Consider the following 11,533-nt stretch of genomic DNA (forward strand, 5'->3'; position numbering starts at 1 on the left):
ACCTGTTGAATTATATAATTTACAAATTACATCTAATAAACGTAATTCTCTTTCACCTCGCGAATAGAAACTTAGGAAATTTATTTGAGTGCGATCGAGACGGACGAGACGGCAGACGCGAACGCAAAGGCGACGATTTTTGTGTCGTTTACACGCTCGCTAGGGAATTTCCAGTCCGGGTTCGCGGAAAGCCGTGCTGATAGTAAAACGTGGAGTTACATAATATTGATATAAATATTGTAAACATTACATCACGTTACATGATTAAAATCAGGGTTGGGTAGTGGCTAGTTCAAAAGATAAAAGTTAAGTTAAAAATTTAAAAAGTTAAATAATTTTAACTTAACTTACAGTTACATTTTGAAAAAGTTCCACATATAATTATATATATTATATAATTATATGCAAAATATGTCTATATGTTTCTTTCCTTTGGAAAATTATTCCTTAATACAAAATTGATAGTCATAAGAAGGAAACATAAAAAAAATAATTAACAGAATAATTTTTACATTGTTTTTTTTTACAAAAAATCAAGTTTGAAGAAATGAGGAAAATTGCAGCTATATAATCATATATAAGTGATTAAAAATGTGTACATATATAATTATATATGAATAATGTTTCTCATTTCTTCAAACTTGATTTTTTGTAAAAAAAAATGTAAAAATTATTCTTTTAATTATTTTTTATGTTTCCTTCTTATTATATTATCAATTTTGTATTAAAGAATAATTTTACAAAGGAAAGAAACATATATGGATATATTTTGTATATAATTATATATATATATATAATTATATGTGAAACTTTTTTTTCCTTCTTAACTATAAGTTTTTAGACTGTTAACTTTAACTTAAAGTTAAAAAAAAATTAGCTTATCCAACCCTGATTAAAATACACACATATACATAGCTAACACAACTTTCGTAATATTTATTTATTTATTTTTTTATTACTTTCGTAATTTTTATATTTACTTTTTTTTTTTATATGTCGCGCATGCATGTAGTGATCGCTGGATAATCACGGGACGGTATAATCGATCGATAGATCGTAAGTACGACTTCGATATGTCGATCATGCGGCTTTTAGGTTTTGGTTAACCTTTTCCAATTTGAGTGCGCGATGATGAGTTTTTGACGTTGATTTAAAAAAGAATTGATCCTCGCGTGGTAGAATGGCGGCGTCCTTCCTCGGGAGAAGAATCGCTTTAACGCGACGGAGTTTCTTGAAAATTCCGAAGCGACACGGATATATAGTCCTGTAAGTTCCGCTTTCCGTTGTCACGTAGAGGTTAAGGGTCCACCTAACACTCGCGTGTTTCTTCAACTCCTTAACTGACAATGAGTTTTCTTATTATTTCACGTTTCTCCCGCGATAATTGCGCACACATTTTGTACTGTACTCTTTTTGTCAATTTTATTAATTACTTACGTGTTTCCATTATAATTTTGTTTTGAGATCAAATCTTATCTACGCTTTCGTATTATGCGTTTTAAATTTTCGTTTTATGTTATTTACGTAATATTTTTTTGATTATTCAATTTATTTATATATTTGTTGCCTATTTATATTGTTTATTTAATATTTCGTGCGCATCATCTGTTTGTTTATACGTTTGCATTGCGTATTATTTAATTATTTATGTAAAATAAATATATATGTCACTTGAATACATGTTTAATTTATGTTTTTAATATTTTTATATTGCCATTAAATGATTGCACTAAACTTTGTCTCAAAAATAATTTGTATAATTAAATTATTTAGAGTATATGATTATTTTATACCCTCTTTCTCAGTTTTTCTTTAATTATCTCTTTATTAGATACGTCAGTTTATTTTTTATAATTCTGTACATTACGCATCTTTTTTAATTTTATGCTTCTTTTCCACGATGTCAAGACTTCCAGAAATCGGTGAGGAATCGTCGGAGAAAAATCCTTTACTGAAGGATGACAATTTGCCAGAGTTTAACACAATTACGATCGAAAAATGTATAGCAGCTATTGGAAAACAAACTGTGGACTTTGAAGAGAAGATGAAAAGTCTGGAAAAAATAGAGTGTAAGTATTATATGTATATCAACCAAAAAATGATTTTTAAAATATTGATATTAAAAAATATTTTATATCGAGAATCTTAATTAAAAATATAATTCGGTAAGAAAATGAATTTATTTGTATTAATGCTGATAACATAATTTAATAATGTATATTATAAATTCATTATACAATTTTATAAAAATTCATTATGCAATTTTATTGAATATGAATAGACGTAATAAAAATATATATTATGAGATTTTTTTAAAATGATTTATGGCAATAATAGCAAAAAATAATGTATAATATAAAAAAAATTGTGATATGATTTTAAATCAAAAGAAACATGATCCAATGTGATTTTAATTTTGAACTTTTATAATTTTTTCCAGCGACAAAAGATTTAGATATATTTAATGATTGGTTGCATCCAATCGAGGACGCGTATCTTCCTCTAGAGACCACTTGGGGCATAGCGAAGACCTTGTACTTTGGCAATCAGAGCTTGATGCCGACGAAATGCTACGTGAATATCCACGAGCGTGCCACGAGAGCCATAGCCAGCAAATTTGGCAGCGTGCCGCTCTTCAGAGCGTGCAAGGAAGTGTTGGACAACAAGGATCTCAAATTGACGCACTCGCAGAGGAGAGTGCTCATGAAGTACGTGCTGGAGGGGACCTTGAACGGCCTGCAGCTGCAGGATAAAGAACTCGACAAGTATTCGAGCGACTTGAGCTACATCATGTCAAAAATCAAGGAGTACAAGGCGAAATACGAGGTTAGATCCGTTCTGTCACGTAATCTGGAATAGACTTGTTAGAATAATTATAACACGAACGAGTTAGATAACGAACTAACTACTATATATGAAGACTCTTTTCTACTTTATATTAAAGAAAGTAACATTATGTTTTGCTTTGTACATTGTGGGATTCTATTTTTGTTATTACAGAGTGTACTTCTTTATCAATGAACATTTGCAATTTTTATCTCGAGATGAGCGTAGCAACAAACTGAAATTTAAATTGGTCTTTTTTTTTTAGAGCTCGACAGCCGTGTACAGTATGATAGTACAGAACAAAGAGATAGTGGAGGATTTTCCGGAAGACTACCTCAAGTCCATAGCGGTTAACCCAAGGCAACCTTACATGGGTCCTTGGATGATCACTTTAAAGCCTTATATCCTGCAACCGTTTATGGGTAAAACAAACACATCCTTTGTTTTTTTTTTTTTATTAATAAAACGCGAAATTTTTAAGATCTTAAAAATTTTAATCGATTTAATATTTTTTGTCTCAATCAGAATATTGTCCTGATCGCAATTTGAGGGAGGCGATCTGGAACGCTGATGTCATCCGGTGCTCTAATTATCAGGAAAGGTCTGTTCAGGCCAGCGTGACGTTAGAGGAGCTCAGAGGAAGGAGAACCGAGCAGGCGCAACGTTTAGGATTCAAGAATTACGCGGAGATGAGTATGGAGACGAAAATGGCCGGCAGTCTGGAGAATTTACACAACACGCTAGAAACTCTTCGGCAAACAGGTAATTATTTAATTTATTATAAATGGGGAGTATAATAGAGAAACAATAATAAGTTGAACTGAATCCCCATAAATGAATAACACAAATTCGAGAACCCAGTCTATGGTCGAGGCTAAATTTAGGTGATTAATAATATTTCTATGATGAATTATAAATTAATTTTTCAATTATTTAAGCTGCGTGTCGAATTAATATCTTGCAATGCAATCATAAAGCTGAAATATAGTAAGATCGCAAAAAATGATCTTCAATTTTAATAATACAATGCGAATAAAAGTCCCTTAAAACACTACAGAGAACTTATAGAAAAATAATCGAAAATTTACTAAAGTATTTATGATAATTAATTTGTTAAAATTAATGAGAGAAAGAGAATTCGAACATTTTATTATTAATTACATTTGTTAGGAGAAATAAAATATACTTTTTATTAATATATTAAAATTGCATATGTGGATGTTATTTTAATAACAGACTAATCATTATTTTGTGTTTTTTTTTTTAGCATTGCCAGTTCAGAAACAGGAAATCGCAAATTTAACCGAATTTGCAAAGGCAAGAGATTTCAATGATACTTTAAGGGTATGGGATGTTGCATTCTGGGGTAGAAAACAACTTCGCAGCATGTACAAGTAAGTAAATCGGCATAAAAAGTATCCCACATATATAACCTTTAATACTACGTTAAAAAGTTATATTTGCATATTAAAACATTATTTTGCATTTGCAATTTAAGCATTTTAAAGTATAACTATTTGAAAGAAAATATAAAATTTTGCGCGTTGTAGAATTTAAGTATTACTTGAGATATACATTCGATATTTGTATTTGTTGAAAGTTGAAAGTCCACGACAGCGAATTTGCGATAGCGAATGTAATATCATAAAGTAACGTATTCTCAAGTACTTTAATCTAATTTCGCGCTTGTACAGTTCCGACGAAAACAAGTGGAGGGCGTACTTTCCGCTACCGACCGTCCTGTCCGGTCTCTTCAATCACATCGAGACGCTCTTCAACGTGAAGATCGTCGAAAGCAAGAAAGCGGATATCTGGCATAAGGACGTCTGGTTCTTCGACCTGTTCGACTTGAACGGATCCAGCGCGGCGCCGATCGCGAACTTCTACCTGGATCCCTATGCCCGAGGTACGCAGAAGTTCCTCAAGGAACAGCACTCGGGATGGGTGTCCACGATCAAAAGCAAGAGCAAAATCGGCAACAGCACCCCGTTGATCGCCCTGATCTTCAATTTTCCGCCACCGGTAGGCGACAAGCCCTCTCTGCTCTCCTTCAAGGACGTGCAGGTCCTCTTCCAGAAGGTAACAGGCTGTTACGTTGTTCATAAAATTACAATTGATTTATATAGTCGAGATTTGTTGACAAAATAATTAATCTTCGACGATTGTTTGCACATTGCAGTTTGGCCATGCTTTGCAACATTTGCTGACTACGATCGAGTACTCTGACATTGCTGGATTGTCGTTCGTGGAATGGGATGCGGTATTCATTTGCGATTTCTTCATGGAGAACTGGTACAAAATAAAGTTATCCCTTTATTTAATTCCATTCATTTAACTTCCTCTTTTTGTACATTTAGCACTCTTGTGTGTTGCTCATTAGTGTTGCAATTAATTAAATACGTTGATGTTTAGTGCAAAATTTAATTTTATTCGTATATTCGATGGTTACAGGCTGTACGAACCATTCATGCTGCAAAAAATCTCCGAGCATTACGAAACTGAAGAGCCACTACCCGCGGAGGCTATCGAGAGCATCAAAAGGACGAGGTCGCACCTGGCTGGCTACAAACTTTGCAAAGAGCTTTACTTATCGCACTTGGATCTGGAGCTGCATTCCAGGTGAACGTCAATCTACAACGAAATCTTTGTCGAACTAGATCCTGAATTTTTTCCTAAATTATTTAAGAGAGAAATTACCTAAAGTATTTAAGAGAAAGATAATTACATCATTTGAATATTTATACCTTATTAGATTAATGCTTACAAAATAAGCAAAATATCTGTTTATTCTCTCAATTCGACATAACTCAATAACTCGGCATTTTTTAATCGATACCGGTTTTCGCGTCGCTTAATTTTATTTGATTATTGAAAAAAAAATTGCAGCGGGACATTTTGGGTGCCCATGATGAAGCGCCTGTGGCCGAAATATTTCGTGTTACCTCTCGAAAAGAGGGACACTCACGTTTGCAACTTCGAAGCTATATGGAGCGGCAATTGGGCGGCCGCGTACTTCAGGTATTGCGGAAATATACATCGATAGTCCGATATAAATTGGCGAACTCTCGCAAGCTGACTTTGAATTTGAGATGATTATACAACTTTGGTATCTCAAATTATATGTGCGCGAGAATCTCTACTAATGAAGTAATAGAGCGGTTGTTCAATAATTATTAGCGACTCGCGCGTCGCACGAGCACTGATCGGATCTGTCGAACCGTTAAATTGCAGCAAAGTTTGGTCCAGGATGATAGCCGCCGATTTATACACGGCTTTCCAAGAGGTCAAGTCCGACGAGTCGCAGCAGAAGGAGTTGGGCGCGAGGTTCCGCAACACGTTCCTGTCCTTGGGCGGTAGTTATCCCGCCGCCGAGGTGTTCAGGAAGTTCAGGGGAAGAGATCCGAGCCCGCAGGCGTTACTGGATAATCTCGGATTAACGCGAGCGACGAAGGAAACCACCAAGTGATGCGATTATGCGACTAGAATAGAGTACTACTCTTCGAGGAGTAAGAATAATGTCAATCCTGTAAGTATAGTAACGGGGGTGCTGTTACTTGGATCTGTACGCAATGTGGATCCAAGAAATTTAATTGAATTGTGAGGCGATCGAATTACGCAATAAATTATTAGATACTTGTAAAATATTGTACTAAAAGAAACTGCGAATTTTTTGTTTTGTTTAAATTAAAGTGATATACAAAGATTAAGTAATTCGATAAATAGAAATGTTTAGTGTATTATAAACAAATCTTCTTTTTCTTTAGTATCGTATTTTTAAAATAAAATGCTTACTTTCCCACCTCTCTTCCGCCCTAAACATAGACATATGCTAGGATAAATAGTTAATATTTCTTCAAGAAGAAATTCAGTTAAATTTGATTAATGCACCCTTAATTGTTTATTATTATCTCTATACATATAATAATTTTTCTTGTTGATCGAAAGCAGTACTTATCGTGTACCGATAAAGTAAGCGTTGTATATCTCTTTCTAGATTAGTTCGTTCGATTAATCAAAGATGATAGTGGCATCGCGAATCTGCAATTAATATTCGGGAGAATTCACTTAATTTATTATCATCTAGACAGACCGCCAACGTAAAATAACTCGCGATAATAAATTCGTTTATTAAAGAAAAAGAAGCATTAAATTTCAATAAAAAAAAAATGATACAAGCCGGACAGAATTATCGCAAGGCAATTAAAGTAGCGAGTAAACACGAGATATGTGGGACTCGATAAACAAGACGTATCAATTTCCTGGAATCTGCTATCTGCTTCTTTGCGAACGGAAGGTTGCAGCCTCCTTGAATAATATGTAGATATGCTTTACATTCATTCCTGGAAAACGTTTTTTCACAGTCTAGTAATTATTATAGCAATTATCGGACTGTTAATTACTATATTCTACAAACTGTCCCGACGGAGAGACTTAGGGTCATTAAATTTTAATTAATTTAGGACCCTGTTTTGTAATCGAAAATGATAAATATTATCATCGAACGACTGTCAGTGAACAACTTTTCCTTTTTATAAATGATAATTGTTATTTATTAAGAACAAAATGTTTACCTCTCTATAGCTGTTGAGTTTACGACATTTTTATCGCTGTTTTGTTGTTATGAAAAAGTTCTTCGTTAATGACAATTATTTATGTATGTTGTTAATGTATTCATTTTCAATGTAATTTAATTTCAATCTCTGTTTAATTTACTTTTTATCTTTTTCTTAGAACTAAAAATTCTGAGAAGTAGAGAAATTTATAAAAAGCTAAGTTGTAAACCGAGATTAAAATTCATGGAAATGGATGAAAAGATCGCAGAGAGACTTGAGACCCTTGCAGAAATTTAATACTGGAGGGAGGATCAAATAATTACATATTTTAATTATTAAAAGCACTGTTCGTTAATATTTTTAATATTCAAAATAAATATAATTATTTGACCCTTTCAGTGTTAAATTTCTGAGTAATCGGCGATTATCTCAAATTATTGAAGGAGAAGATTTTCAACTGTACAATTAATTTTTTCTAGTCTTTCCTTTCGCGCGGCGAACAACAAATGAGATTGACAATACAAATCAACGAGACACCACGGATGTTACACTACAAATCCTACAATCATCGATTAAATTAATCGCTATAATCAGTCCTGGAAACACTTCCTTCGTCTCGAAGGGCCGACACCAGATAGACGATCGACGATATCCCGACAGGATCTGGTTTCGTTCTCGTTCTGAGATTAACTGCTTAATTAACAGCCACGGACAGGCCGGGTTTTTCCGCACGTTTTTATCGCGCTCGCTACCTAACTCGTCGTCGCCGTTCGACGCGCGACCTTATTCACACCCGTTATACATTACGGCGCGGTAGGTAGGCAGGATTATGAGTCACCTTCCCGGCATGAATACTAAATGCCTCGGCTGCATCATTATCAGGCGTCGCACGTGCAAAATTTATTTATGAGCTCGTTAATCATGCTTATTTATAGCGAGCTCATTTATTTACTGTGTCAATTCTTTATAGGACAATCAAATTCGCTTCGTCGTTACGGGAATCCTAAACTTGTTATCGTGGAAAAAGTTGTACACAGATCCGAGCTACGCCTGTAGCTTGGTAAACTGTGTTCCGGAGAAACCGCGAAAAAAGAATTGCGAGAAAATTAACAGCAACAAAGATATATTAAAAAAATTCAAATCATTAGCTTAATAGAAGGGCTGTGCAAATCAGACGCAGTCAGTGGTGCGCGAAAATTCGTTAATATAAAATTGTCTTTAATTAAAATTCATAAACACAAAAATATATGTAAAATTAGGGCAGAATCAGAAAGGGAGGATTGTTCCTTAAAGGAACAATCAGAGAGAGAGAAAAAAAAGAAAATAATGACCCATAAAAAAATCCAATTAAAATCAAAATGGAATAAGCAAAAACGATATCGTTCAGAGATAGAGAACGAATTACTTATGTTCGAAATTCATGTTCGAAGTCTCTCTATCGCGCGCCGACTTTGCTCCGATTTTAATTAAAATCCCTCTGCATTATCTCTTTAATTTCAACTTCGACATCCGGGCGACAGCTCGTGTCGCATCTTTTGGACGCGGAGGTTTTATTCAAGCAGCTGCGTGTGGTATACACGAGAGCTGGAAGGGTGGCTTTAGGCCGAGGAGCGAAATACGAGATCGTGGAGCTTCTTCATTCGGATACGAGACTGACGCGCAACTTGGCGAATGCGCGCGACCGAGCGCGAGAGAGTCGTGCCGCTAACGCTGACGCGTCGCCGTCGTCCGTCCGTCTCGTCGCGGCGCGCTTTTCGCTACCGCGCGCCGTGCAAGAGAGAGAGAGAGAGAGAGAGAGAGAGAGAGAGAGAGACGGGGCAAAGTGACCGCGAGAAGCTTCCCGGAATGCACATACACATACACACACATACGCGCGTGCAAACGCGCAACGAGTGCACCAGACTGTCTAATCGCGCCGAGAGAGACCGCGAAAGGAGATTTCGACGAACAGAGAAGCCAGAATCCGTGCTTCTTCAAGCATGATGACGCGCGTATATATACCTCTCTCTCTCTCTCTCTCTGTCTTTTTTCGCTCATGCGGCATCATATCTTCTTATACCGGGTGTCCCGCCAACGTTGCAAGGTTGTATTTATGTATAAAATGCGTAGGAGCGCGTACAAATAAATACGTGCATTAAACGCCGCAGATGAGACAGGCGAGCCAAAATCTTGGCGCAGATTTGCCGAAATATTAGCGCGTGAGTAACTCAGAACTTCCGACAGTTTCACCATCCCGCGGTTTCGTATACGTATATGAGAGATCGCCGCGCGAGATTAGATATAAATAACGACTCACGCGCGATATTGAAGCAATCGAGGAAAAAAGAAAAGTGCGATTTTCTATTTTTGAAATTGCCGGTCATGATGCAAGAGTATCTATAAGACGCGATCGATGCGCGTCTAGATTTCGCAGAGATGTGCACCGAAATTGGTGCACAACGTCAAGGCAGTTTGCATTTTTGCGGCGTCCTGCAGTCAGGTCACACATTTGTATTTTATTCTACTTTTGTATTTTTGTATTTTTTCTTTGTATTTTACTTTTCTTTCGTATTTGATTGATAAGAAAAATTGCAGTTCGTGACACAGTTGTTCAGCAGTTTGCGTGTAAAATACGGAGATCTTCTAATGGAAGTTTATTTCGAGAATGACTTCTATGGAAAATAAAGTTTTTTTTTTGTAAGAAATAATTCATTCTGCATATTTGGACTTATTTTCGCATGAGATTATTAATATTAGTTTTTCGCAATAACTTTGGGCGTTCTCTCTTTATGTAATGAAATTAAAAATAGTTTTTCCATTAATAGCAAATCACTTTTATTCCTAAATCACATATTTTGAAACTTGCGTCTGAAAATTAAAAAAATATGCAGTATTGAAACTTGCAAAATTGTAAACTTATAATAAATGATAGCGTTTTCCATTGTTCTGTAATTCTGTTTGCAAGCATTAAGGAATGAGAATCTCGACAAAATTCTTATAACAAATTACCTCCAATTTCATTTTGAATACTGCAGAATTACATAGATATTAATATAATAATAGATATCTAAATTATGTGTATCTAATATATAATTTGTGGTATCATTGAAGTTTTAATTCTAGAAAGTCGTTGCTCAAAAATTCAACTTGGAGTGTCGGAGAAGTTTGAAATACGACAGGAAGTACATATTAAAAGAGTTTATTTGTATTGTTAATTTTTGAGTTTATATTTTGCGTTAAGCACTCCTGGCACATGTAAAAACGTAAAGCAATAATCTCTTCTCAACTGTGATTGACCAATTCATTTACTGCTTATGTCTTACTATACTTAACGTTGTTTTTTTTTGCTACGATCCGCTTGATGCTGCAAATGCTCGGAGCATTTTTCGATTGATCAATTAGTGGAAAATCTTTTTTTTGATTGATCAATCAAATGCTTTGGCGCATTTGTATAGCGTCAGGTAAAACTAACTCTCTATTGTTGATTTTTACCAACGTAGATTAACTTTAATCTCGATTTAACTTATTGTTAGTTTTTATCTCCTTATATATAGATCTGAGAATTAGAAAAAGACAGAGAGTAAATTAAACTGAAATGAAAGTTGATCTATTATCAATGGAAATGGGCCTATATGTGCCAATGAATTTACACCGGTTCGCGCTCCAATTTTCGCGTACTCTCTCAAAATCGCTCCTCGCGATCGCCTCGCGATTACACCGCGGCAATTTGATCGCCGCATACGTTTTCCATTCCGATTCTCGTCGGTAATTTTGTCTATTTATAAGACAAACTTTCGTTCTCGCGGGCCCGCTTGTCGCCGCGCTTGTGTATAAACACGCGCCGCTCCGCCGCCGCCGCCGCCGCCGCCGTGCCGGCCGGCCGGCCGGCCGGCGCACCGCTGGCCCGAAGACGGCCGAGCGACGCCGAGGTCGCCCGAGGCGGCGTGAGGCAACAGGCGGCTCGTTTCAAACGGCAGGTGGGGAGAGTCAGTCGAATCGCGCGCGTCAGTGAGTCGTCGGGGTTCGTGGCGCGAGCATTGTCTCCGTGTTTCTCGGTTATACCCGCCGCTGTCTCTTCACGTCGCGCAAGTGTTGCCCTCCGTGAACCTACCTACGTGAACGCGCGTTCGCGCGCGCGCGCGCGAGAGTGAGAGAGAGAGAGAGAGAGATTTCCC

At 36.2% G+C, this 11,533-nt stretch overlaps 1 protein-coding gene across 2 annotated transcripts; it reads left to right on the forward strand.

The window, feature by feature from the left end:
* Positions 1-1,065: 1,065 nt before the first annotated feature.
* LOC105458713 (probable cytosolic oligopeptidase A) lies at positions 1,066-10,299 on the forward strand. Of its 2 annotated transcripts, XR_975569.1 has the most exons (12): positions 1,066-1,266; positions 1,909-2,069; positions 2,441-2,826; positions 3,092-3,248; positions 3,352-3,588; positions 4,094-4,220; positions 4,521-4,905; positions 5,006-5,118; positions 5,278-5,445; positions 5,713-5,844; positions 6,058-6,352; positions 7,859-10,299. XR_975569.1 is itself a non-coding variant. In XM_011704227.1 (11 exons), exons 1-11 carry the CDS (start codon positions 1,181-1,183, stop codon positions 6,290-6,292), a joined length of 2,187 nt encoding a protein of 728 aa, XP_011702529.1. In that variant the 5' UTR covers positions 1,066-1,180; the 3' UTR covers positions 6,293-6,589. The 2 variants fall into 2 exon arrangements, 1 of the variants encoding a protein (XP_011702529.1); XM_011704227.1 differs by lacking the exon at positions 7,859-10,299 and having other exon boundaries at positions 6,058-6,589.
* The last annotated feature ends 1,234 nt before the right edge of the window (positions 10,300-11,533 follow it).

The sequence above is a fragment of the Wasmannia auropunctata genome, unplaced genomic scaffold (genome assembly GCF_000956235.1).
Source record: "Wasmannia auropunctata unplaced genomic scaffold, wasmannia.A_1.0 LD334385.1, whole genome shotgun sequence".
In the NCBI taxonomy this organism is placed as follows: Eukaryota; Metazoa; Arthropoda; class Insecta; order Hymenoptera; family Formicidae; genus Wasmannia; species Wasmannia auropunctata.

Excerpts from the sequence above, each read along its gene's own strand:
- LOC105458713 (XM_011704227.1), top strand. The coding sequence starts at position 1,181 with ATGGCGGCGTCCTTCCTCGGGAGAAGAATCGCTTTAACGCGACGGAGT. Across the intron at positions 3,589-4,093 it reads AGAAACTCTTCGGCAAACAG|CATTGCCAGTTCAGAAACAG; the intron begins GTAATTATTTAA and ends TTTTTTTTTTAG. Across the intron at positions 5,845-6,057 it reads TGGGCGGCCGCGTACTTCAG|CAAAGTTTGGTCCAGGATGA; the intron begins GTATTGCGGAAA and ends GTTAAATTGCAG.